Here is a 27,183-nt window from a genome sequence, read left to right on the forward strand (position 1 = left end):
TTTCAAATTATTGGTTCAAAGTTAGTTAACTTTGTATTTTATTTTTCTGTCATGAATTTTCAGCATGTTTGTAAATGAGGAGTTGTCTTAAGTGTGAATAAATAATTTCCTCCGGGAAAAAAAACAAATTAAAAAATATTCTGATGATGACGTCAGGGCCCAATTTCATGGCTCTGCTTACCGTAAGCACAGAATCGGCGCTTACGGAAGCAGGGAATTCTGTGCTAACGGCAAGCATATTTCACGGGTTAGCGTCAAATTTTGGCCTCTGCGCGTGCGAACTTCACGTTACTAGGCATTCTACGCTTACAAGGCTAGCGCAGAAATTCGGCGCTTGCACGTAAGCGGGGAATCGCGACCGTAAGCGCAGAATTCGGCGGTAAGCAGAGCCATGAAATTGGGCCCAGGTGAGTTAGGTCAATACCTTTGGTAATTACTCTGAAAAGATTATTGGCCATTACAAATCACTTGATGACTGTTGATCATGTACTACGATTTGTGAAACAATTCCCTTCAAACGGATATGGTTTTAGAAAGAGGGATTGAAAAACCTTTCTGAGAAATGTTTCTGCATGAAACATTTCTTGGATTGTGTAGTCCAGTTACGGATTATTTATAACCCGCTCCAGATTTCCCCAAACATCTCAAAAATGCTACCAACCTTGTTATGTGTTTTTTTTACAGGTTAGTTTACGATTTTATATTTATATTTACATAGGATTAAAACGGTTCCAAAAACCAAAGGTATACTTCGTCTTTAAGCAGTACTAAAGCAATTAAAATTTGCTAATACCAAAAGATGGTTTTTAACGCTTTCTTGGGACTTTCAGAACAATATTCATATCTCACAATGTTTCTTTAAAGGCACTGGACACTATTGGTAATTACTCAAAATAATTGTTGGCATAAAAACTTACTTGGTAACGAGCAATGGGGAGCTGTTGATAGTATAAAACATTGTGAGAAACGGCTCCCTCTGAAGTAAAAAACTTTAGTTTTTGAGAAAGAAGTAATTTTTCACTAAAACATTTGAATTGAATTTGAGGACCTCAGCTGAGGTCTCCAATTCAAGGCATCTGAAAGCACACAACTTGGTGACAAACGTGTTTCCTCTTTCATTATTCTCTTGCAACTACAAAGACCAATTGAGTTCAAATTTCCATAGGTTTGTTATTTTATGCATACATGTATGTTGCGATACATCAAGTGAGTTAATACTGGTCTTTGACAACCACCAAAGGGTTCCAGTGCCTTTAAACAACCATCCGATTCTGATTGGCACACTTCAAGCCCCTCATCTCTCAGTTTAGTTCTGATTCCATTCAATTAACATCAATACGTTTCTTGAAACACATTGGTCAACCACTTCAGTCCAGATCGTGATGCTTTTAAAAGTTTCCTGAGCTCACCGTCACCAAACGCTACAGGTTGTCCCCGCCCTTCCTGATCATCCAACGTAGACGTGTCCTCTGATTGGGTCATATTGTCTTCAGAGGGTCCTGATTGGCCATTTGGGAGACTTATCTCCATATCTGAATCATCTGAGTCTAGGCCGTTCTCATCATCAGAATCATCGTCTGATCCTTCACTCACCCTCCTTTAAGAGAGAGAGAGAGATGAAAAGGTCAATCTTTATTCTATATTTTAGGGTATGCAGACTGCAGAGCCTATCACAGTATTGTTCACATGTCTTATTGTACGTATCAAGGCAACCCCTGCAAACTGCTGGCATTGATGCATACCTGTAAACATTGACGTCTCAGAAACTGGAACACCAGTTTTTGTTTAGTCCACAAATAGCGATGCTAGATGTTGTGTGAGTAAAGCTTACATGTACACATACAGATAATGAATGTATAGTATTTAAAACAATGTAAAAAAAAAACACTGTATCCCATAACAAAATCTCTACTGTCTTTTGCCAGAACTTTTTTTATATGTTCATTGCTGTCCGACTCTCTTGTAAGAAGTCAAAATGTTCTGATTTTGTGCAGCCTGTATCTCAGAAACGTTTCCAATTAAACCTGAACAATTGGCAGTATGCTGTTGTAGCTCACATTTGTTTACTGGACAAACATTTCTTCACAAGACCAGGGGCCAATTTCATAGAGCTGCTTAAGCAAAAAATTTGCTTAAGCACGAAAATAGCTCACTTATTTTAAACATGTTACTGGCCAAAATTTCATGCCATATACATTGCTTATGACTAGTATTTAGCTGTTGTTTACTTAGCATAACAATTTAGTGGAGTCTTGGCCGGTAATCTGATTTTACTGAGCAATGAATTTTTTGCTTAAGCAAAATTTTGTGCTTAAGCAGCTCTATGAAATTGGGCCCTCAATCAATATGAGAACAAAGTATCTACAAACTTTAACATTCACTAAACTGTTTTTATCTGAACAGGCATCACAGAAGATTATCTGATTTGTCTCAAGGGCAAGAATACTTCAATAATCAACAGAATTGAAATATATCTACCAGACTCAAAGTCATCATTTTGAACATTGTTTATTATCAAAGATATTGCACAATGAGGGATTCACAAGAAAAACACAAGACTGCTGGGCCCAATTTCATGGCTCTGCTTACCGCCGAATTCTGCGCTAACCATCACGATTCCCCACTTGACATGCTAGCGCCGAATTTCTGCGCTAGCCTTGTAAGCGTAGAATGCCTAGTAACGTAGAGTACACATGCGCACAAGCCAAAATTCACCGCTAACCCGTGAAATACACTTGCCGTAAGCACAGAATTCCCCGCTTCCGTAAGCGCTGATTTTGTGCTTACGGTAAGCAGAGCCATGAAATTGGGCCGTGGACTCGTCTGGTCTAGACTTTACTGACCCAATACGAAATCACTGGCCTTCGACCTGTATAGATTTTGAGTCCTGAACTGATTGACTGCATGTGAAATAAGTATTGTTTGAAGCTTTGCATGGTGTGGATAAAAAGGAAGAAACTATAAATAAATAGTAAACTTGCAGATACAACCGTGTGTAAATCTCTTTAGTGGGAGTGTTGGCTCTGAAAAGAGCCGGTGTGATCTCTCCTGAAGACGAGCAGAGTTTACTGTTCGAAACGTCGAGACCACACCTTTACACAGCCAACACAGAGATTTACACATGGTTGTAATTGCAAGTTTACTATTTTTTTATAAATTCTTTTTACATGTGAAATAGTATGCTACAAACATCCAGAAACGGCTGTCCTTTGCGGTTATCTTACTTTGAAGCACCCACAAACCTCTTACCTTTCGCTACGGTTCATGTTTGGGTCCATCAGCCTTTGTAAGAATGTTGAGCAGAGAGACTTAACGGGTGGCAGGACATGAGCTGGGGAATTCAGCAGCTGTCGCAACAAACAAAATATATCAAATATAATTTAAAGGGTCTATGTAACTTTTGTAGGACAAAAAATACAATGCCCACAGATTTACACTAAACTTACACAGTTTGAAGATAATGATAGTAGAAAGCTTCTTCTGAAAATATTACGTGCCGAGGTGCTGTAGTTTTTGGGAAATGAGTAAAACAATGTCATGAAAATAATTTTCGTCTCATGAGACGAAAATTATTTTAATCATTTACAAACATATTTTCATGACATTGTTTTACTCATTTATCAAAAACTACAGCACCTCAGTAAGTAATATTTGAAGGGAAGCTTTCCGCTATCATTATCTTCAAACCCTGTAAGTTTAATGTAAATATATGGACATTTTTAAAAAGGTACCAAAATCCTTTTAAGCCGAGGTGTTTTAATTGGGTTTAAACTTCCAATAGCATGTGTTCCTTTTGATAATGACTAGAACTTTAAAGTTCACATCTATAAGGTAAGACTTCATCTGGCAACAGTCTTACAGTATAACCCCTTTTTTCTATTACGCTTTACACACCTGGGGGGTGTCCCAAAGCGCTTCACATTATTACCCCTGGTCAGTTGTCCTTAATTCACTCCTTAAACCATCTCAGCTCCCTAGTGGGGAGTATGCAGCCTGTGCAACATTAATATGCGCTACTCGGCTAAATCAATCACAAGAACCATCTCTGCCCTCACAGGTACCTATTTATCCATTGGTGGAGAGAAGCAATTATAGTTAAGTGTCTTGCTCAGGGACACAAGTGTCATGACCGGGATTCGAACCTACACTCTGCTGAACAGAAGCACCAGAGCTTGAGTTCGGTGCTCTTATCCGCTCGGCCACGACACCCTACAAAGCCAGTGTACAAACCTGTTACCTGAAATGACATGCAGTCAATATTTGGCTTTATAAAAACTGTCTACCTCGTGACATGAATATACACAGAAAAAACCTAGGCAAATTAAGAGCAGTGAAAACAGAACTTGTATGAAACTGGGAATGTGATTGGTTTATCTCCCTATCGATTCGATAAATGCATTAATCACCTCTCTGATACTGGCCGAGGCAGGTAGGTCTTGCATCCCGTGTCGTTGGTCTGCCTTCTCTGTTTTAGATGTCTGACTATTAAGCAGCATGGCAAAAGGAGTAGGTGGTAGTCTCTCATTCAGGTCCTGGAATAAACAACACAAACAGGAATCAATGAACCAACCTCTTTCCCAGGGGTGATCAATCTCGCCATGCCATTTTTTCCCAGCAAGCCTTGCTCGATCATAACCCCTGGAAGTGTGACTTTAAAATATCCAAATATAAGGGATATTACAATTAGTCCTGTCGTTGATCCATTCTGTGTTGGGCGTTAGTCGCGCACACGCTGGATGCGCTGTGTGTAATAAAAGTCAGAAACTTGCCTTAGTTCAGTGTTGTGTGACAAAAACGTGAATACATCTTTATACACACGCGTTTCGGCATATAGAGCTTTTCGGAGACGCACAGCGCTTCATATTTTGCGCGTATATGATAGCCAATCAAAGACATGGATCGGAGTTTCCCTCCCAGGGGTTAGAGACGTACACAGAGCTAGCGGGTGATACGGCGCGCTGCCCATGGTAGCGAGGTTGTCAATGAACAACATAGTGGATATTACCTCATTGACCGCAACTCAAATAGGCACGTCAAATTTTAGGCAACTGGTCGGGAAAAAAAGCTTGCTTACAAAACTGGACCAATGTTATTCTTGAATGCAAGAGGTTGACTGCTAGCAACTATTTACAATGTGTTTAGAACATAGGTTGTTTTTCATAACTAAGGCTAAGGCACTGTCCACCTGCTGGACGTTCTGTATTGAAAGTGTACATTTTCAAAATAAGCTGCAGAGCCAAAGCCAGAGCAAAGAGAAAGCCAAAGCCTAAGTGGAATCCATGGTTTCACCAGGCCTGATACTACACGGAGGCAACACAGGCGATTTCCTCGATGCCCCCTGGTCATTGCCTTGGTGCCCTTGAAATGCTCCAGTACAAATTTACAGTTTCCTCATAGGGTGCCCTTTACCAAGTAGAAAATGCCTTGGTGCCTTTGTCCTTTCAAGAACGAAGCATGCAGGCCTGGTTTCACAGAGACCAATTCAATTCAATTCAATTAAAAAAACTTTAATCATCCTTTGCAGGAAATTACAATAGCAGACCAGCTCCATTTAAAAATATTAAGAGAAACATACAATATACAATAATTTAGAAAATATAAAGATTACTTGACAAAATGACAAGGCAGATTATGTACAAATGGTTGAAACCAAAGCAATTATATACAAGTGTTGAAGGAAAGACTGCATACCGTTTGTCTGGATCTTCTTGCTAGTTCCCATGTTTCAGCATCGCTGGTTACTGTCGCTAGATTCAGACACTCTGTGACAAAGTACAAATGTGATTGGTTCTCCCAGGGCAAGAGGTCAGAGCTGGCGCTCGCCGTTTGTTTCCGGGGGATGAAGATGGCGCTCATGATTTTGGCGGTCGGAAGTCCTTCATAAGTGTAGACCAGTTTGGGCTCCAATGGGTGGAAAACAAACACTGTGGATACAAGAAGAAAAGTCCATTTAGCAGGAATCTAAAACTTGATTCAACTTAAAGGAACATTCATAAATACCCCAGACAGTTTCGCTATTCCTTTTGGTTGAGTGCGTCACGTGGGGGTGTTTAAAGGGCTGATAAAGACACAGCTAGAGCTGTTTAAGACCAGATGGCTTCGCGTGCTGGGCGTGCAAGCTCATGTACGCCAACTTAACTTACGCGGAACGCAATTCATAGCTATTAGTAACATCGCCTAATGTGTGTGTACACGCGCGGATTTACAACACCCCACGCACACACAACATTTTTCGCAAAAGATTTCCAAAAATTTGCAAAAATCACAAAATCGCAAAGGAAACAAGTGGCGGATTGTCTAAAATTGTGAAGCTGTTACACCTTTTAACAAAAGGGCATTTATGAATGGGAATAAAAGAGTAATGACTCTTCTTAAACGTCCGTGGCCGTGTGATAAAGGCCCTCGCCTTCGACCACAACCCTGCCGGTTGTAAGCGGCCGGTTAGGAATTCGTCGCTACCTATCATTCCCTTATTACAGAATTGATAAGAAAAAAAACTCATTTAAGATCACAGATTTAAAAAAAAAAATTACAGTCTAGAAAACATCCCATGAAATACTTCTGTCTGAAATGTCGTATTTGATGAGAAATAAATAAAACTAATTTCCCGTTTGGAGTTTATTGCTCAGTGCATGTTTTATTAATTTTTTGTTTGAATCGATATCATGCAAAAAGTGAAATCGTTTTTTTCACTAATTTGTAAAGTAAAATCCTTCAGGCATTTTAATTCATTCAACAGTTGAGAATGAGAAGAACAATGTTGCCGTAAGATTCTGTATCTGACTTACAATTTGCCTTCTTGTCAAACACAGCGACGTATTCCGACTCGGTATCGGCTACCAGCACTAACACATCCATAGTGACTCTCCACATCACTGAAGAATAAAATAATAATAACAGAAGGTATGAACTTATTAGTTTCAAAATCAATCCAAAATAACTTCAACAGAAAAAGTGCCTTTCAAATTTAGCAATCATATGGTGATTACATAACGTATTCATAACAATCATAACTGTATTTACAAAGCAGCAAATTGCCAAAGGATACAAAGCACTGAAGAAAGAAGGAAAACAAGAAAGAACAAAGACATTGTCAACCAGCTACAGACTAGGGGAAAAGGTGGGTTTTGAGAGCCTGTCAATATTTTTAAAGGCAGTGGACACTATTGGTAATTACTCAAAATAATTATTAGCATAAAACCTTTCTTGGTGACGATTAATGGGGAGAGGTTGATGGTATAAAACATTGTGAGAAACTTCTGAAGTGCCGTAGTTTTCGAGAAAGAACTCATTTTCCACGAATTTGATTTCGAGACCTCAGATTTAGAACTTGAAGTCTCAAAATCAACCATCTAAACGCACACAACTTTGTGTGACAATGTTGTTGTTTTCTTTCATTATTATCTTGCAACTTTGATGACTGATTGAGCTCAAATTTTGTTTGTTATTTTATGCATTTGTTGAGATACACCAACTGTGAAGGCTAGTCTTTGACAATTACCAAGATTGTCCACTGCCTTTAAAACAACTAAACACAGGGGGCACATTTTCATACTTCGTCAAGATGGTCTGGGGGTCGTCCGAGAGTGTCCGAGTTATCCTGTTTCTTTATTTTCGTGTTTATGTCCGTTATACTGTTTATTTGACGAAATTTTTATAAATCTTTTTATCTTCTCCATTTTTGGAGGTTTTGATGAAATAAATAAATAAATAACAGCCTTACATAACAGTCATGATTTTGAACCATGTGGTACCCCTACATCTTTTCTTCAAAAGGAAAATCTAAAATCGGGATGTAATTGTTTCTCAAGGAATCTGTGTACAAAGTGTACAATAAAGTCTAAGTACAGGGACAAAAAGATTTGTTAAAAAAAAAAATACGTTACTTCAGGTGAAGCCGTTTCTTACAATGGTTTATACTAATCAACAGCTCTCAATTGCGCGTTACCAAATATGTTTTTATGCTAACAATTATTTTGAGTAATTACCAATAGTGTCCACTGCCTTTAAGGCTGATGAGCCCCTCCTGCAATGTATGTGGGGTGAAATAGCACATGGGTACTGAATAAAACCCATGTACATTGGAAATCCACATGTTACTCTTGCATCTCAATAGCGTCATACAAACTGGAATACTGGTTGAATGGGTGCTATCAAAATGCATAGATAAATATAATGTGTCTGTCTACTCTACATCTACGTGCTCAGAAAAATAAAAATAACACAGATTTATTAGGCGCTTAACGCATTGCCTTGGATCGGTCATGTTGAAAAGCGTTTGGTCACCGTTTGTTATAAAATGCATATGGGTAGAAAGATATTGGAAAAGTAGAATACAATCATCCACATCAACATGCCTCGAAAATGCGTGGTTTTCGTTTTACCTCGTCGCCTAACACGGTCGGCCATTTATGGGAGCCAAATTGTTGACCATTTATGGGAGCCAAATTGTTGACTCACATAAATGGCCGACCGTGTTAGTTCGCAGAGTAAAGGGAAAACCACGCAATTTTGAGGCAAAATTGTGTGGATCACTGTATTCTACTTTTAAAAGATCTTTCTATCCATATGCATTTTATAACAAACGGTTACAAACGCTTTTTAAAGACCAACTCGTCCGATCCAAGGCAACGTGTTCTTTTAAAGGCAGTGGAAACTATTGATAATTACTCAAAATAATTGTTAGCATAAAAACTTACTTGGTAACAAGCAATGGAGGACTGTTGATTGTATAAAACATTGTGAGAAACGGCTCCCTCTGAAGTAGCGTAGTTTTAAAAAAAGAAGTAATTTTCCAAGAATTTGATTTCGAGACCTCAGAATTAGATTTTGACGTCCCAAAATCAAGCATCTGAAAGCAAACAACTTTGTGTGACAGGGGTGTTTTTTTCTTGTATTATTATCGCGCAACTCCAACGACTAATTGAGTTCAAATTTGTACAGGTTTGTTATTTTGTGCATATGTTGAGATACACCAAGTGAGAAGACTGGTCTTTGACAATTACCAAAGGTGTCCAGTGTCTTTAATGCATTGTTGTTTTTAAGCGCACATTCAATATTTTCCTGTGGGGCTACTATTGAATTATGATATGATAACTACTCCTTTGACATAGCACAATGTAATGTTTTACAAGATGCTGAGACGCAATATGCAGCCAATCAAACCAGGAACACCGGGGCGAACCCCTTCTCTTTTCGATAAGCGCACTGGGTTCTTTTACGTGCGTTACTTAACAGTGCTCGTACAAAGTAAGTTTTTATGCTAACAATTATTTTGAATAATTACCATTAGTGTCCAGTGCCTTTAGAGGCGGAAAAATGTACAGCAAATATTGCTTGGAGCTAACTCACCTGTACAGGTTAAAAGGTTCCACACATTCAACACATTGGATGAGGCCGAAATCAGACAGTGGGCAGCTGCACCGTGACCAAATACAAGATGTCTGCAAAAAACAACATACCACGTAACTACATTATCAGGGAAATATCTTCATTCCTACTGACAAGCTGTTTAGGCTGAGGCTATTGTTAAGTCATTCATTCATTCAAACTTAGATTTATTTCCATACTTCATGAAAACAGAGTACAAACAATTTTTTTTAATGGAATAACCAATAAACAAAGTTTTTTATTGAGGCAGAGAAAAATAAGTAAATAGAGTATGGAGGCATCATCTGGAAGCCGAGGCTTATGTAGGGATGCCTTGGGGGCCAGACAATAAACGGGGACAAGAACGAACGGACAGACAGTTAGAACAAAGACAGACATGATGAAGACAACAATGATGAGAATAATAATTGCACAATAATAATAATATAAAAAATCTATAAAAAATAATAAGAAATCAAGTAATAATAAAAAGCGTTAAAAGTAAGCAATAGTAAAATGGGAGTGAAATCACTGCTGCTGCAGAAAATTGTACAGTGCAAAAGTGATGAAGTTTGCAGGGCACTGCTGTCGCCACCCTGAGCTTCCAACCAGGGCCCAACCATAGGCTGTATACTACCCAGGGAGCTGAGAAAGATTAAAAGGAATGCTATTAGCCCCTTGACCAGGGCCCTAATGTACAGTGCATTGAGATAGTTATTGTCAATTGCGCTGTATAAGAATTTGTGATTATTATTGATTGACTGAGGACACCTCTCACAATAGTAGATGATGTAATTGAAAACTCACTCTATTTGATCGCTCTTGATTCCATGGCACAGTGTCTTCTTCAACACGTTCACGTCTGGATCCCACATCGTCACTATGTTGTTGAAGGCAACTGCTAACAGGGACCCATCTGAAGAGAAACTCGTGCATCTTGGTAATTCCCCCCGGAAGAAGCCCACAGAATCACAGCCCCAACTTCGGCTTTTTCCTGACAGGAGAGAAAAAAACACAAGGATTGGAACAAGATTAATAAAAACTCCAAACTACTTATTTATGCATGTCCAGTATAGATCATATCACCATAGACCTTTGCGCAAATACCCATTGTGAGCTGCTTGGTGGGCCCAATTTCATGGCTCTGCTTACCGTAATCGAGGAATCGGTGCCTGCGGAAGCAGGGAATTCAATGCTTACGTCAAGCATATTTCACAGGTTAGCGTCAAATTGTTAGCATGCATACTCCACATTACTAGGCATTCTACGCTAACACAGCTAGTGCAGAAATTTGGCGCCTGCGCGTAAGCAGAAAATGGGGATCGTAAGTGCAGAATTCGGCGGTAAATAGGGCCCTGGTCTATTGAATGCTAGGAGCCTAACGGGTGCGTTAAAGAGTATTTGCGTTTGAGGTCTATGAAGTATAGACGATGTGACCTCTGACGTCACACGAAAACCATAACATGATTCGTGCGCATACCGCCGGGCAAAACCTTTGCGTTTTGGCAGCCAGCTAGAAAGTGTACGCAATCTTACTTTGACTACGCAACTCAGTGCCCGGCAAAACATGACTTATGTAGTGTTTTGTCAACAGAGGGCGGTTTGAATGTAAACATAGGTCACATCGTCTATATATCCATCATACTTTTAACAAATATTGGATGCATGTAAATGCACCCTCTCAGAATACAATCATCACACCAAGTGTGAAGCCCGGTTCATACTTCCTGCCAATGCGAATGCCAAGCGAATTTGACGTGAAACTGACGTCACACCCTCCTTTCGCAGTGATTATTCGCAAGGGAGAACAGCAGAGTTCAACTTCTGCGAATTGTTCGTTGCGAATTGGTGACGTCAAGATTCGCTTCGCATTCAGTATTGCAGGAAGTATGAACCGGGCTTCACTGGATTATTCCATTTTTTAAGTGAAATTGAAAAGCCAGAATTATTAAATGCAAGAATAAAATACATTTAATATTTGTTTTGTATAACTGACACAAAGAACCTTGTTATTAGAACAAGACTAAGACCAAAACAAACTCTCATGTTTGTATTTGTTAGCAAAGTTATACTTCTTTAGCTACCTTTCGTGCTTAAAGAATTGGGGTACTTTTTCAAAATGTCCACAGATTTACGTACATTAAACTTACAGGGTTTGAAGATAACGATAGTGGAAAGCTTCCCTTCAAATATTACTAACTGAGGTTGTGTAGTTTTTGAGAAATGAGTAAAACAAGTCACAAAATAATTTTCGTCTCAATAAGAAGAAAATTATTTTAGCATGTAAAATCCCAATAACCAGTTATGATATTATACCAAAACCATAGTATAACTGGTTAACTGGTTAATACTAAAATGCTAAAACTGAGACAAAAATTATTTATTTTACTCATTTCTAAAAAACTACAGCACCTCAGTAAGAAAAATTTCAAGGGAAGCTTTCTACTATCATAATCTTCAAACTGTGTAAGTTTAATGTCAATCTGTGGATATTGTGTTTTGTGTTTAGGAAAAAGTACATAGACCCTATAAGCAGCTCTATGGAATTTGGCCATGGCTTTAGGCTGAAGCCTGAGACAAGGATCTGATAAACCAACAACTCTCATCCTATTTTGCTTACTTAGACTGTCATTATCGTCAGCAAGAGTCCAGAGTTTAAATTTGCCATCATCCCCTGCGGTGACAACCATTGGCTCGTACTCATCATGTGACGATGGTGGTCTAAAACTCAAACACCTGATTGCGCTGCTGTGTGGCTTTGCAATGACTGTGTTCAAAACAAAACTGTGGGGGACAGGAACGAAATACAGATATCAACTGAATAGTACCAACTTAAAGGATTTTATTGGGTTCAAAACACAATGTCCACAGATTTATATTAAACTTACACAGTTTAAAGAAAACGATAGCAGATAGCTTTCCTCAAAATATTACTTGCTGAGGTGCTGTAGTTTTTGAGAAATGAGTAAAACAATGTCCAGAAAAAAAGTTTTACATACTAACAAAATTGCTGTCTCACACTGAGACAAAAAAATATTTTTTTGTGACTTGTTTGACTCATTTCTCAAGAACTACAGCACCTCAGTAAGTAATATTTTAAGGGAAGCTTTCTACCATCATTATCTTCAGACTGAGTAAGCTTTATGTAAATCTGTAGACATTGTGTTTTGTGTCCTACAAAAAGTACCCAGACTCTTTAAAGGCACTGGACACTGTTTGTTATAATAGTCAAAATAGTTGCTAGCATAAAATCTGAATTGGTAACGAGCACTAGAGAGCTGTTGATAGTATAAAACAATGTGAGAACCAGCTCCCTCTGAAGTAACATAGTGTTTGACAAAGGTAATTTCTCAGTCAAAACCAAAATACCTTAGTTTTTTTTTAGAGGATCTTACATTTTTCTTTGAAAACAGTGCACTTATAATATCTTAAAATTAATATCCTAAAATTAATATCGTGTCATAAACAGCTTTTCTTTTTACCTTTGCTTCTGATGGTCAAAGTGCCAGAACTTAAGTCGCATTTCTGAAGTTGTCTGTTGGTCATCTCGTCTCTCCACTGTGGCCATCCAGTCCCCCTTCAGGTCAAAGGTCACTTTCTCGACCTCTGTGTGAACCAATGGCTGGTGGAGGTCAGATGGTGAGATGTAGTTTTCCCCAGTAACATCCAACTGAAATTGAACATAAATATAGTTTATGGGATGGTCCACAGGTCTGGAATTCCACAGAGGTCACAGAGTTACTTTGGACTTGGCCTTGGTGCCTCTTCAAACGTTTCCCATAGACTTTCAGATTTTCCAATGGAAAAGCCGCTAGGAGACCAGACTAACATTGGCTTAATCTAAGGAGGGCTGCCATCTTAAATGCACTGTACATGTTTGGTAATTGCCAAAGTCCAGTGTTCTCACTTGGTGTATCTCAACATATGCATAAAATAACAAACCTGTGAAAATTTGGGCTAAATTGGTCATCCAAGTTGCGAGAAAATGCGGAAAGAAAACAACACCCTCGTTGGATGAATTTGTGTGCTTTCAACTAGGAATAAAGACATCTAGCTAGAAGTCTTTTATTATTTTAGTGAGAAATTACCTCTTTCTAAAAAAATTACGTGAATTCAGAGGGAGTCATTTCTCACAATATACTATCAACAGCTCTCCAATGCTGGTTACCAAGTCAGTTTTTAAGTTAATATTTAATTGATATTACCAAACGTGTACCGTCCCTTTAAGGCTGATGAGCCCCTCAAGCCATGTATGTGGGGTGAAATAGCACATGGGTACTGAATAAACCCATGTACATTGGAAATCCACACAGTACTCTTGCATCTCAATAGCGTCATACAAACTGGAATACTGGTTGAATGGGTGCTATCAAAATGCATCTATATAATAATATAATAATAAGACTTGTAATGCGCACATATCCACCCTGCTGGGTGTTCAAGACGCAGTTAAACCAAAACCAAAACAAAACACAACAAAGAAAAAAACAGAAACAACAAAATTAGTCCTTGAAACCTGTGACATAAAATAAGATTTGAGAAGAGCTTTGAATTTTGTGGTACAAAGACAAGATCTTAGATTTAGTGGTAGAGAGTTCAAGATGCATGGCACGGGAAAAAGACCTGTCACCCCATGAGTGTCGAGACTTGGGCTCAATGAGGAGAAGCATGGAACTTGATAAAAGATTCCTTGATGGAGTGTAAACTTGAAGTAGTTCAGAAATATAGTATTATTGTGTATACATAAATATAATAAGGCAATCTACATGCTCAAAAAAGCCAGACTTTTGAAGGTAGATAACTTACGCTGAACAGCAGACGATCTTCTTGTAAGTGGAAGAATTGTAGCTGCCCAACCATTCCGTTAGTGACTAGCGCCTTAGTGTGGGGGTCTAGTACCAGACCAGTTGGTAGATAACCTTCCCTCTTCTGGTTGAAGTTGGTCCGCACTAAACCCTGGATGGTTTGAGTCGTCTTCAGATGAGCTTGGATTAGAATAGCTGGAGAAAAGATGGTCAATAAAGTAATGACTCAAACAACAGTCTGCATAACATTGAGAATGAACACAAATACTCTTTTTTGTGAATTTACTTTTTGAATGCTTACTTAATAATTAAAGAAAATGTTGTGGAAGTGTCGTGGCCGAGCTGTTAAGAGTAGTGCTAGGCGAATAGTAAAATGTTGGTATTCGGTTACCGATGGCCAACTATCCGAACTTAACCGGATATTCGAATATATATTTTTTTCCGCTAGAGGGCGCTGTTTGTTTGTAATGAGATCTTATGGGCGGATTGATATTAGTTTTAAACAGTGTCACTTGGTTCATTCATAAAAATAACCGGTTCTAATTTAAAGATGGCGCTTTGCAATTTCTTTTGATTGTGATTGACTCTACTTGAAGGAAAACTTTCGTAATCTTTGAACAATTACGTCAGAAATGTCATTGTTTTAACTCTTCACGGAGGTGAGCATAGTTAAATACTTAATTTATGCTGTATTATGCTGTCTTAATAGAAGTTTCTTAAGGATTCCGACAAAACATTCCTATCAATTGTCGCCCGACGTCCGCGGATATTCGGATATTAAAGAATATCCGGTTACTTGGTTGTAATTACAGGACTATCCGGTTTATAAATAGGTATTCGCGCCCATTGCGGATATCCGGTTAAGAAAAAAAAAGGCATTCGCGGTTACGGATAGGAAAACCTATTCGCCATTAACCGGATATTCGAATTATTCGCCCAGGCCTAGTTAAGAGCACCGAATTAAAAATCTGGTGTTTCTGATCAGCAGGGTGTGGGTTCAAATCCCCAGTCGTGACACTTGGGTCCTTAAGCAAGACACTTAACCATTGTTTCGTCCTTCGGATGGGACGTAAAGCCGTTGGTCCCATGTGTTGTGTAATGCATGTAAAAAAAAACAGTGCACTTATCGAAAGAGAAAGGGTTCGCCCCAATGTTCCTGGCTGTGGCTGCTAAATGATCCGTAGCACCTTGTAAACCCTTATAAGGTGCTTCATAATTGGGTCGCATAATTCATAACTTCAATAACCCATCTTTCTCAATAATGTGAATACTAAACGCCTTGAGTACCTGGTTTGGTAGCTACGTGCGCTATACAGTATAAGACTTTTGATACTATATGAGTAGGGTAGATGGCCTTAGCTTTCGATCCAAACCGGACCTTCTTCAGAGACTTTGATATTATATTATTTATCCCCATTAGATAATCCCCTCACAGTGCCACTTTCCAGGTTGTGTCATACAACAACTACCAAAAATGAATCCGTTATTTTTACTGGTTGAAAAGCTTTTTTTTATGCTGAGCTGATTATGATGCTTAGTATATAAAACTGGGCCAGGCTGTGAAGGTGTATATCTACTGACCATTAGTCATGAGTGATAGAGCTCTGTGTTGACTGTTTGGTGCACATGTAATGTAGCCTATAGGTGCCCCTTGACGAGGTAGAAACTTCCTTCTCATTGTATCGTGCTGCCATTCTACAACTGTGCATTCATGACCAACACTGTACAATGTTGAACCTGTAAGAAATGGAGGCAAATAAAAAAGTCATCATTTATATTTTTATCACATTATCTCAATATCTATCCAACGGTGCAAGTGCAAATAAGAGGATGGTGAATAGGAAAAGAAAAGAAATGATCAGTGTTAGATGTCCGAGGAAACCCCCACAATATAATAATAATAATAATAATAATTTGGGGGGCTAATCATCATTACTCGCAGCTAAGAGCTGAATTGCGAAGGACGCGGCTACAACATGTTTGAGAAGCAGGCATGCAAGGGCGCCTTTGGCTGCCAGCCACATCAACCCATTATGACCACGGAGCACAGCCAAGATCGAAAGTGTTTGATTTTTCCTGAGGGAGGAAAACCGGATGGTCTGGAAAACCCTTGTGGCACAGCAGAGAACCAACGCACAACTCAACTCACATATAGCCCGGGGTCACCTTGGTGAGAGGCGAGCGCTTTACGCACAAGCCAACCATGCCACAATAACCAGGTTGGGACTCAAAACCCAATTTACTGGCAAGGCTTTTAGTCCGAGTCTACAAAGGTTAACAAGGCAGAGGGAAAGAAACCATCGAGCCAACCTTTTATTTATTTATTTATTTATTTTTATTAACCTTTATATTATATACTTTTATTTACAGACATGTGTTTGAAGATCACAACAAATGCAGAACTATGATTTTGAAAAGGTATATCAGAAAACATCCCATTACAATGAAAATCCTCATCACGTATAAGAATCTGTTAAAGGACAGAAATAGATAAAATGTTATAGCCAAGAATAAAACTTTTTTTTTTTTAAACTGGACGATTGAGTAAATGTGTCAAACACTCCCAAAAAGTATTGTCAGAGCTTCCATGTAAAAACAATTTCTTTAAACCTACCCTCTGGTGAGTAACATAGATGCTCAACTCGGAGTGAATGCCAGTGTTCTCTAGCCCGGACTTCTTCCTTATGGAAATTCCTCCATATTGATATACATCCCTTCTCATCACCTACAGCTATGCAGTAGTCAACCGGGTGACAAGCCACACAGGTCAATGGCGTCGCATCGGCTGATATTCTAACACACAGGAGAAATTTGAATAAATGTTAAATTTGTATTCGAACTGCCTCTAGCAATTGGGTATCCTCTCGATGGTCTAGTTGATTTGACACTGCTCTTTCACAGAACTCTGGTAAATACTGAATATTTAGTGCTAACACCTATCCAGGAAAGGATAAAACCAAAATAATACACATGAGAAATGTTAAAGAAGTGCTGAAATAAGGGAGTAAAGAGTAGCGACGAGTTTTTTCACAGGTGTTAAAACAGGCAGGGTCGTTGCCGTGTGAAAAAGGCCCTCGCCTTTGGCTTTGGCCTTTATCACGCGGTAACGACCCTGCAAGGTTTTAAACAGCCGATAAAGAACGAGTCACTACTCTTTTATTCCCATTCATAAATGCCTTTTTGGTTAAAAGGTGTAATAAAGTAAGAAACTCTATAAAACTTATCCGTTTCCGACGTGCTTGGGCTCTGCATGTATAGTTTCCGGTTCCATTCGTGCGCGTATAGTCTTGGTGCAAAACTTTTCGCTTTCCTTTCACACAAAGCGCGGCCAACTCACCGACTGCGCCCGCATCGCCCGTAACAAGAAACGCCTTACATCAAGACTAGCGCGGAGTATCCGCTCACAACCGGTTGTAAACACTGGTCATTATCAACGGTTTAAACACCTCACGTGACGCGCTCTCCACCAACAGGAATAGCGAAACTGTCTGAGGTATTTAAGAATGTCTACTTACTCCTGCCACAACTTTATCGTATGAGAAAAGAAGGCATTTGACCCTGTGTAGATTTAACAATAAGCCCATTTGCAATCAGCTTATTGTCCAAATGCAGCACCCTATAAAGCAGACATTTTGCTGCAGGCTACAACAAGATAAAGGCTGGAGAACATTGGTACTCCAAAATGCAAGTTTACCCAACCATTTTGGTATAGGAGTAAAAATATACCTGAATTTCGTTTTTTAGGGGTTGTTCTAAAACCCCCTCTACCCCCGACTCCTCCACGTCCGGCCCGTGTTCGAAGAATGTCCCTTGATTTCAAGTCTGAGACTGCGGTTATATTTATCTGCATCAGCCACACAGAATTGGGAGTATTTACTCTCCACTTCCACACGCACGTCACGTGCACACCGATTGGGGACCCCAAAACACGTGTGGACCATGTTTACAACCTTGCGCTCCGCTTCTGGTAGTACCATGCAGCAGTGAGGAATAGTACACAGGACGGGAGCAATCGGCCGGAAATGGGTCTCACCTGATCATCACGTAATGAGTTGGCCGTAATCGTACTCGGGCGGTAAACACAGGTTCCCAGTTGGGATAGTAATCTCGGATCGGCCAAGAGATACGCGTGGAAATGCCATGTTTTTTTATCTGTACATCACAATTGCCACAGGCCCGATCTCGGCAGCCAATCACGCGAAGTTTGCTTCGTGCATACTACGTGTCTCGTACGCTGTGTTGTTGTGATGTGCGAGGCTTGGTAGGCGATGTCAGCATACAAAATTGTGTGCGTGATTGGCTGAGGTTGTGAACTGTGGCAATTTCGGTGTACAGAAAAAAAAATCGCACAAAAGTCGAGGGGTCGAGGGTGTCGTTGGTCGTGGGGGTCGAGGGGTTTTTAGAACAACCCTTTTATTAGGGCAAAAAAACCCTGCAATTTTGGTTAAAAACAGAGTAATCTCTTCCCTGTGTGATTTCTCCAATGCATTTGTGAGTCTTGCGACCTAGACCACTTGGTCACAACAATCAACAACCCACATCCAATTATCTACTTACTTCTTCAGCTCCATATCTCTCCTGAATAATATCTTTAGGGTGCTGTCGATGATGCTGGCAAAAAACTCCCCTCTCGGCCCTAGGGCCACGCCCTTGTCTCCGCCCTTCACATTACCAATCAGAAAACTGTGCTTTACATCTTCATATCGTGCCCCTGCTTTTGGAATTACTACTTGGACCAGCTTGAGACGATGTTTCTTGCCTGAAATACAAAAGAAGATCATATTATGGGGGGGTCTGTCTGCACAACTAAAAATTAGTCTACTTCTGAAATAGTATAAAACAACAGCAATTCATGGCCGAGCGGTTAAGTGCACCGGATTCAAGCTTTGGTGTTTGATCAGCAGAGAGTGGGTTTATGTCCCAGTTGTAAAGTGTCCTTAAGCAAGACACTTAATTGCTTCATAAAAGTTGGGGAGGTGGTGCTTTCTGCTCTACCAGCCAGGGTTCTGATCGATAGCACCCAAGCCTACATCCGTATGGACTGTAAAGGGGGTTTCCCCTGTTTCAGCCCCAGGAGTACATGTAAGTGACAGTGGCCCCGTGGAAAAATAGTTGATTGTAGCCCACACCTTGAAGTGGCCTTCAGGCCTTGTGTGTCTGACAACTTTCATGAAAAAAAAACCCAGTCAAATTTAATGTTCTTCAGAACCTTCCTTTTCATAACAACTGAAGGACAACTACGCTAGAGTCAAGCAACCTTTTTTACCAGAGTAGGTAATGTCACTTTGATAGTAGGTCCATACGTGGATATCCACCATCAATCTATCTCGTTGAATTAGGCAGCAACACATTTATAGCCTTTGTTCAACACTGTTCAAGGAAAATAACAATTTAAACCAGTCAAACCGCTTATCTATGACTAGTTTAAAGAATTTAACCATTATTAACAAACTATACACATTTACACACCCATGATTTGAATAAGTGATAAACACAAATAAAATACAAAGTTAAATTGCCCTCCAATAGGGTCCATGTTGCAGAAAGCTACAACAACAGGCTGAGGTCGTCTCATAACGTTCACTTTGAATTATCTTCAAATTTTTGAATTATCTTAAAATTTTGACACTCACCGCTTTGTTTATCAGCTATTGTAGCAAACAACAACTCTTTAACATCTGAATGAACAAAGAGACCGTGGACTGGGGGTCCGACATTCAGCGTCTGCAAACCAAGAACAAAAAACAGTTTATCTTGCCCATAGAAAAGGACAAAAGCTTTCCCTCCAACTTTTATCATGTCGTTTTTAAAGGCAGTGGACATAAAGATGTACTTGGTAATGAGCAATGATGATCTATTGAAAGTATGAAACATTGTGATAAACGGCTCCCTCTGAAGTAACGTAGTTTCCAAGAACGAAGTAATTTTCAACGAATTTGATTTTGACACCTCAGAATTAGATTTTGAGGTCTCGAAATCAAGAATCTGAAAGCACACAACTTTGTGTGACAAGGGTGTTTTTTCTTTCATTATTATCTCGCAACTTTGATGACCAATTGAGCCCAAATTTTCACAGGCTTGTCATGTTATGCATATGTTGAGATACACCAAGTGAGAACATTGGTCTTTGATAATAATTATCAAATGCCTTTAATGCCGTTGTCCAGTCTGTTCCTCGTTGGCAATCAGTCAAAACAACTCCTACACATCTATCTCTTTAGTTCATATCTTACTGTGTGACTGATACAGACAACTGTCTGACAACATTTTCTTATTTTCAAATCAGCCCATCTCAGTCCAAATACAGTAGCTCTTATGTACAAATTAAGTTGAAACACCATTAATTAATTAATAACTTATTCTTATTAATAGAACACTTTACACTTATGTATCAAATGCCCTTTACACGAGTGCCCTGGTAACTAGTCCAACAACATTCCTATTATTTTTTTCAGCTCCCTGTGGAGTATACAGCCCCAGGCTGCCCTAGCATTCTTACGGGCATTTCCAAGCAAACATGGACATCACACCAAAAACTCAAACTGTTGTCACAACTTTCTTTCCACTTAAAGAAATGACACAGAAAAGTGCAATGCGACTGACCATGGAACTGCCCTTGAGGCATTTTCAAACACAATATCAACCTCTACCCTGGCGGGTAACCATTTGTACCACTGAGTGAACAATGAGAGGCATTTATTTAAAGCATCTTGCCCAAGGGCACAAGTGTCGCAACTTGGATTCAAACCCACACTATGATGTCTTAACAACTAGAACTTGAATTTGATGCTCTAAACCGCTAGGCCATGACACCGTGGCATGCATTGGGAAAATATTGTAATACAAATTCAGGCCTGTATGCTTCGTTGTTGAACGGGCAGGGGCACCAAGACACTTTCTTCTTTGTAGGGCACCCTGTGAGGAAACTACAAATTTCTACTGGAGCATTTCAAGGTCACCAAGGCAATGACAAGGGGGCATGGAGGCAATCGCCTCCATTGCCTCCATCAACAACTTTGCTGTGATCCTCACATGCAGGTTGAATCTGCACAAAGATGTTGACAGAATGGGGAGAACGCCATTATCCAGGGCTAGAAAGGCACCGACGTCTTAATTTAGCAATAACAGGTTCAAGTCAATTAGTCGCTTTGTTCAACCCATAATGGTTCAGAAGTATCAGTCCTGCCAATTTTCATCACAGAATGACTCGAGAATAAAATAAGAGGCTAAGTACCGTACCTTGAGGAGCACACTATCAGCATAATCCCACTGATTGATGGTCCCATCCAGAGAGCTTGTAAATACCTATATACATCATGGAAGTCAACAAAATAAAGCATTCAAAACACTAGTACTCATGTATAAACCATTCTTGTTCATCTTTGTGCGGAGCAACAATCATGGGTTCACAAGAAATCTTTTCGTGTCCATTTTACCAATAACAATTTTCAAGGATTTGGGTACTTTCTGTAACACAAAACACAATGTCCACAGATTTACATTAAACTTACACTGTTTGAAGATCTAGTAGAAAGCGTACCTTAAAATATTAGTTGCTGAGGTGCTGTAGTTTTTGAGAAATAAGTAAAACAATGTCATGAATGTACGTTTTTATATGCTAAAATTACACGCTAAAATTCTTTCCATGACATTGGTTTTAGTCATTTCCCAAAAACTACAGCACCTCAGCAAGTAATATTTTCAGGGTTCAGGGAAGCTTTCTACCATTATTATCTTCAAACTGTGTTAAAGGCAGTGGACACTATTGGTAATTACTCAAAATAATTATTCGCATAAAACCTTTCTTGGTGACGAGTAATGGGGAGAGGTTGGTGGTATAAAACATTGTGAGAAACAGCTCTCTCTGAAGTGCCATAGTTTTGGAGAAAGAAGTAATTTTCCACGAATTTGATTTCGAGACCTCCAGTTTAGAACTTGAGGTCTCGAAATCAACCATCGTAACGCACACAACTTCGTGTGACAAGGGTGTTTTCTTCTTTCATTATTATCTCGCAACTTTGATGACCGATTGAGCCCAAATTTTCACAGGTGTGTTATTTTATGCATGTGTTGAGATACACCAACTGTGAAGGCTAGTCTTTGACAATTACCAATAGTGTCCACTGCCTTTAAGTTTAATGCAAATCTGTGGACATTGTGTTTTTATTTTGTCCTACAAAAAGTGCCTAGCCCCTTTAAAACCACTGATATATTAACAATCAATATGTGACTATGTCAATGATGAATAAAAGGTGATTGACTTTGTTGAATAGAAGATCTGCAAAGAGTTACTCAATATTTATCTCTTGGTCTTTTGGTGTCCTTGTAGAAAAAAGTGTACACATGATTAGGGCTGTGAACAATGAGCAAAATAATTAAAGGAACACGTTGCCTTGGATCGGTCGAGTTGGTCTTTGAAAAGTGTTTCTAATCGTTTGTTATAAAAAGCATGGTTAAAAAGATGTTGTAAAAGTAGAATACAATAATCCACACACATTTGCCTCGAAATTGCGTGGTTTTCCTTTTACTTTGCGAACTAACACGGTCGGCCATTTATGGGAGTCAAAAAGTTGACTCCCATAAATGGCCGACCATGTTTGTCGACGAGGTAAAAGGAAAACTACGCAATTTCGAATGCTACTTGTGTGGATCATTATATTCTATTTTAAAAATATCTTTCTAATCAATTGCATTTTATAACAAACGGTTACAAAGGCTTTTCAAATACCAACTCGACAGATCCAAGGCAACGTGTTCTTTTAAACAACTTTTAAACTCATTTCTAATCCGCATACATGCAGCACAATGACGCTTAACATTTTAACACCCAACATCTTTCTGATTACCTTATAGAAGTAGTACTCAAGGACAGAAGTTCTAACCATAACAGAAAAACAACCTGTGTTGAGAAAAAAAAAACACACACACACAAATTTACATTCTTACCTGCAATTTATTTCTTGGGTTAACTGCTACCCCAGTGACCTCTCCATCATGACCTTTCAACTCTTGGACACATTCACCACTAGCTGTGCTGAAGATCTTCACGATAAACCCAGACGACACAAAAATATATCTGAAAGAGTAAATTAACAGAATTTTTATTAGTATTTTGTTTGTTTTAGATATCTCCCCCATCACAGACAGGATAACATTTATTGCATACTGACTCAGCAATAAGACATAACTGATGGATGTGCATATTACATGTCATTGAACAACCTTAAAGGCAATGAACACTTTTGGTAATTACTCAAAATAATTATCAGCATAAAACCCTCAATTGTTAACGAGTAATGGGGAGAGGTTGATAGTATTAAACATTGTGAGAAACTGCTCCCTCTGAAGTGACGTATTTTTCAGAAAAGAAGTTATTAGCTGTTCCGACCTACAGTCGGAACAGGTATTGTTTCTGTCGAGATTTTTAGATTTTTTGCTTATTCTTTGTTTCCGCCTAAAACCCATAGCATTTGCACACGTTTTTTTCTTTAAACCTAATCTCCTAAACCAAATCATATACCAAATTGAAGCTTAGAACATAAGCTTTACTCTAAATGTAAACAAAATTAAAAACCTTAATTAATTAGCTACGTAATCTTCATTTGAATATAACTGGATGCAGTCGCTTCCATGTATTGTTAAATATTCTCTTTGGTAAATGCCATACAGTATGTACCTATCATGAGTTGTGACTTCTTGAGATGAGTCTACGCGTTTGAACATAACTGGATGCAGTCACTTCCATGTTATTGTTAAACATTCTCTATGGTAAATGCAATTCAGTATGTACCTATCATGAGTTGTGACTTCTTGAGAGGAGTCTACTCAAGTCTCTTTTTCTTGTTTTTCTACATACATGTACTTTCTGGACCACAGCAGTCTCTGTTTCTTCGTTTCCTAACCGAGTTTTGGACCAATATGCTTTGTACACAAAGTTTTAGGGTTTTCGTTTAACGAACGTGCGTACTGGTATATAAATAGGGGTTTTTGACGACGACGACATACCATGGTGTCCACAGAATTACACACTAAACTTAAACAGTTTGAAAATAATGACAGTTGAAAGCTTCCCTTAAAATATTACTTGCTGTGGTATTGTAGTTTTTGAGAAATGAGTGAAAAAATGTCATATTTAGACTCCGAGGTGGCGTCCTCCGTGGACGAACGTGCGTAATTACATAGGGGTTTTTGACGACGACACCACCTCGTCGTCAAAAACCCCTAAAGGCATCTAATACTACATTTCAAGCCTACTTAATCGTTATAGGCGTTAGCAGTTCATATTTAGTGACAATGTTCGCAAAATCATGACTTCTCGTAGTTTCTGTTTTGATGCTCCTCTCTTTTTTGCTTAAAAACAAACTCAATATTCTTGTTAACCTTTCAATACCACATTGTTTATTGCAAGCGCCGAACCGGATACCGCATTGTTGACAAAGGTCACAATGCTGTGTACCGTATTTTTTCACACTAAAAAAAATATATCGCAATTTGCAGTGTATACTGTTTTCAATTTTGAATTTCTGTGGGAAGACATTATTTTTTGGAAAAACTTTGTGCATGCAATTTGTAGCATATGAAATGACCTTTCCTACGATTTCAAATTTGTATATTATTATCTTAATTTTGTTTGCAAGATTTCTGGCTAAAACGAATTACTTCTATTTTTATTCAGGATTTCTGTCTCAAGAAAAACGACAAGATTTTCAACCTAATTTTCCTCAAGAAAAATTTGTAAAAACTACTCAGAAAATATAATCGTTTTTATTATAAGCTTCTATTTCCACTTGTACCAAAATCAGTAGTTGCGATAATTGTAACCCTCCATCCTCCCGACGGTCGGAGACCGGAGGGTTACGACACAAGACTGATATTATCGGTGTAACTAGCAGTTTTGACCAGTTTTTGCCAGACTCGTGATCAGATTCGTCCTTTTTTTCCACTTTCCAAAATCATGACAGACATTCTAAACACATGGAGTTGATCTTTATTGTATGACAACGTCATCTGGAACCCTTAAAACAACATCATGAAAATATTTGGCAGAAAAAACGACAAAAACTTACCAAAAGACTGACCGAATATATCCATAATCCATAGCGGGACCAACTAGTGATTTTGAACGTCGCACTTGCTTGGCAACAACCAATCAGCGTGACCCAACCATCGATGTCGTATGCGTATCGGCCATTCCAGCTTGCAAACTCACCGCCTGTGTGTGTAAGCACTGATCCCCCGCACCGAGTGCGCAGCATGCAGGCATGTACATGTACATGTACATGTACTGTATGAACATCGTGCGTGCACAAACTATACAGCTCGTAAGTACCGTGTGCTGCTCCATACCCCCACATGGCCAAACACACCCTGACGTTGTGTGTGTGTGTGCAAGTGTACACAATACATGTACAGTGCGGTGAGTTTGCAAGCTGGAATGGCCGATACGCATACGACATCGATGGTTGGGTCATGCTGATTGGTTGTTGCCAAGCAAGTGCGACATCAAAATCACTAGTTGGTCCCGCTATGGATTATGGATATATTCGGTCAGTCTTTTGGTAAGTTTTTGTCGTTTTTTCTGCCAAATATTTTCATGATGTAGTTTTAAGGGTTCCAGATGACGTTGTCAAGTGGAAAGTGGAAAAAAAGGACGAATCTGATCACGAGTCTGGCAAAAACTGGTCAAAACTGCTAGTTACACCGATAATATCAGTCTTGTGTCGTAACCCTCCGGTCTCCGACCGTCGGGAGGATGGAGGGTTACGATTATCGCAACTACAAAATCAGAACCTATTTTGCTGAAAAATCTGTTTTGAAAGTGTTCAGCTACCATGGTCACTTCGACCAGCACAAGTCGGTCGGGGCCCGCCCGCCATGCACGCCCAAGCCCACAACAATGAACGGGTGACGTGCTCGGTCCAGTTAGCTACCGTTGTTATATAGTCCGGTTTTGTCATCATCTGACTGCATGTCTGGCGACGAAATACCACAATTGGCTGCCAAATGTTCACTAGATTCTCTCTCAGAACGGTCTAGTTTCTTCGACAATGGTAAGGAAGCGCTTGCACTGCGCGGTCGAGTAAACTCGACAATGGTATTGAAAGGGTTAAAGGGTTCCCATAAAAAAAATTCATGGTAAAAATTTGTTCAATTCATTCATTTGCGTATGTTCTGATTATCTTTTTCCGAAAGAAAAAAAGAAAAAAATTCATTCAAACAAGCCAATTAATTTTTTTCTTCTTAAAAAGTTTTCAGGGAACTGCTCCCAACCAAATTAAGTATAAAAAAAACCCTCATTTTTACAAAAAGGGATATCTTATTGAGGTAAATTAGATACTATATTATTTCATATCGAATGAAAAAGTGGTGGCGCCATACGGAAACTTTTCCATTGTTTGTTACATGTACCTACAACATGAAAACAAAATTGCTAATAACATTACAATAAGTCAGATAAGTAAGATGCGGGTAAGTCAGATTAAGCAGTAGAGCGGGCGTCATGCACGAAACCTTCATGCACTGTGCACACTGCAGTGAAGGTCTTCACATAAAGCCCGCCCTCTGTTGTTGGCATGTGCTAAATCTTTGTAGGGGCGACATTGTGAATGTGAGGGGGCGAGTTTGTACACGAAGGGGGGCGAGCTTGCTAAAGGGGCGACTTTGCAGAGGGGCGAGATGACTGGTTTTCGTTTAAAGGAAGGGGCAAATTCAAGTCAAGGGACTCAAAGAGTCAAATGATGGAATTCTAAAAAAAATTAAAAATGTGACTTCGTCTCCCCCACTGACATTTCACAATGAAACACAGCTTTACTAGAAATACTAAACGCCCAAAAATACGCATGTAAATAGCTAGAGTAATAAACCTTCTATTCAACAATATCTTACTTCGAATCTGTAGAGAAAACCGGCCGATTTCTTATCAGATCTGACCCTCCATGCAAGACCATGCGGCCCTCTCTGTGCGGCGCCATGTTTAAACTACCTGACCTTTCACCTTTATTATAAATAG

General features: G+C 39.2%; 1 protein-coding gene across 1 annotated transcript; it reads right to left on the minus strand.

Annotated features, from left to right (window-relative positions):
• Positions 1 to 1,197: 1,197 nt before the first annotated feature.
• On the minus strand, positions 1,198 to 27,146 carry LOC117299791 (WD repeat-containing protein 75-like). Its single transcript, XM_033783312.1, has 17 exons — positions 27,060 to 27,146; positions 23,121 to 23,250; positions 21,414 to 21,479; positions 19,808 to 19,898; positions 18,732 to 18,933; positions 16,789 to 16,967; positions 15,756 to 15,911; positions 14,176 to 14,369; positions 12,852 to 13,039; positions 11,990 to 12,153; positions 10,177 to 10,363; positions 9,352 to 9,443; positions 6,789 to 6,875; positions 5,692 to 5,924; positions 4,407 to 4,532; positions 3,250 to 3,347; positions 1,198 to 1,597 (listed from the first exon to the last, which is right to left on the minus strand). Exons 1-17 carry the CDS (start codon positions 27,143 to 27,145, stop codon positions 1,333 to 1,335), a joined length of 2,544 nt encoding a protein of 847 aa, XP_033639203.1. The 5' UTR covers position 27,146; the 3' UTR covers positions 1,198 to 1,332.
• Positions 27,147 to 27,183: the final 37 nt, after the last annotated feature.

The sequence above is a fragment of the Asterias rubens genome, chromosome 15 (genome assembly GCF_902459465.1).
Source record: "Asterias rubens chromosome 15, eAstRub1.3, whole genome shotgun sequence".
Taxonomy (NCBI): Eukaryota; Metazoa; Echinodermata; class Asteroidea; order Forcipulatida; family Asteriidae; genus Asterias; species Asterias rubens.

Coding starts and splice junctions, on each gene's coding strand:
- LOC117299791 (XM_033783312.1), bottom strand. CDS start 27,145: ATGGCGCCGCACAGAGAGGGCCGCATGGTCTTGCATGGAGGGTCAGAT. Junction 18,934..19,807: donor AATAGCTGATAAACAAAGCG/GTGAGTGTCAAA, acceptor TTTGTATTTCAG/GCAAGAAACATCGTCTCAAG. Junction 4,533..5,691: donor CAAGAAGATCCAGACAAACG/GTATGCAGTCTT, acceptor TGTTTATTCCAG/GACCTGAATGAGAGACTACC.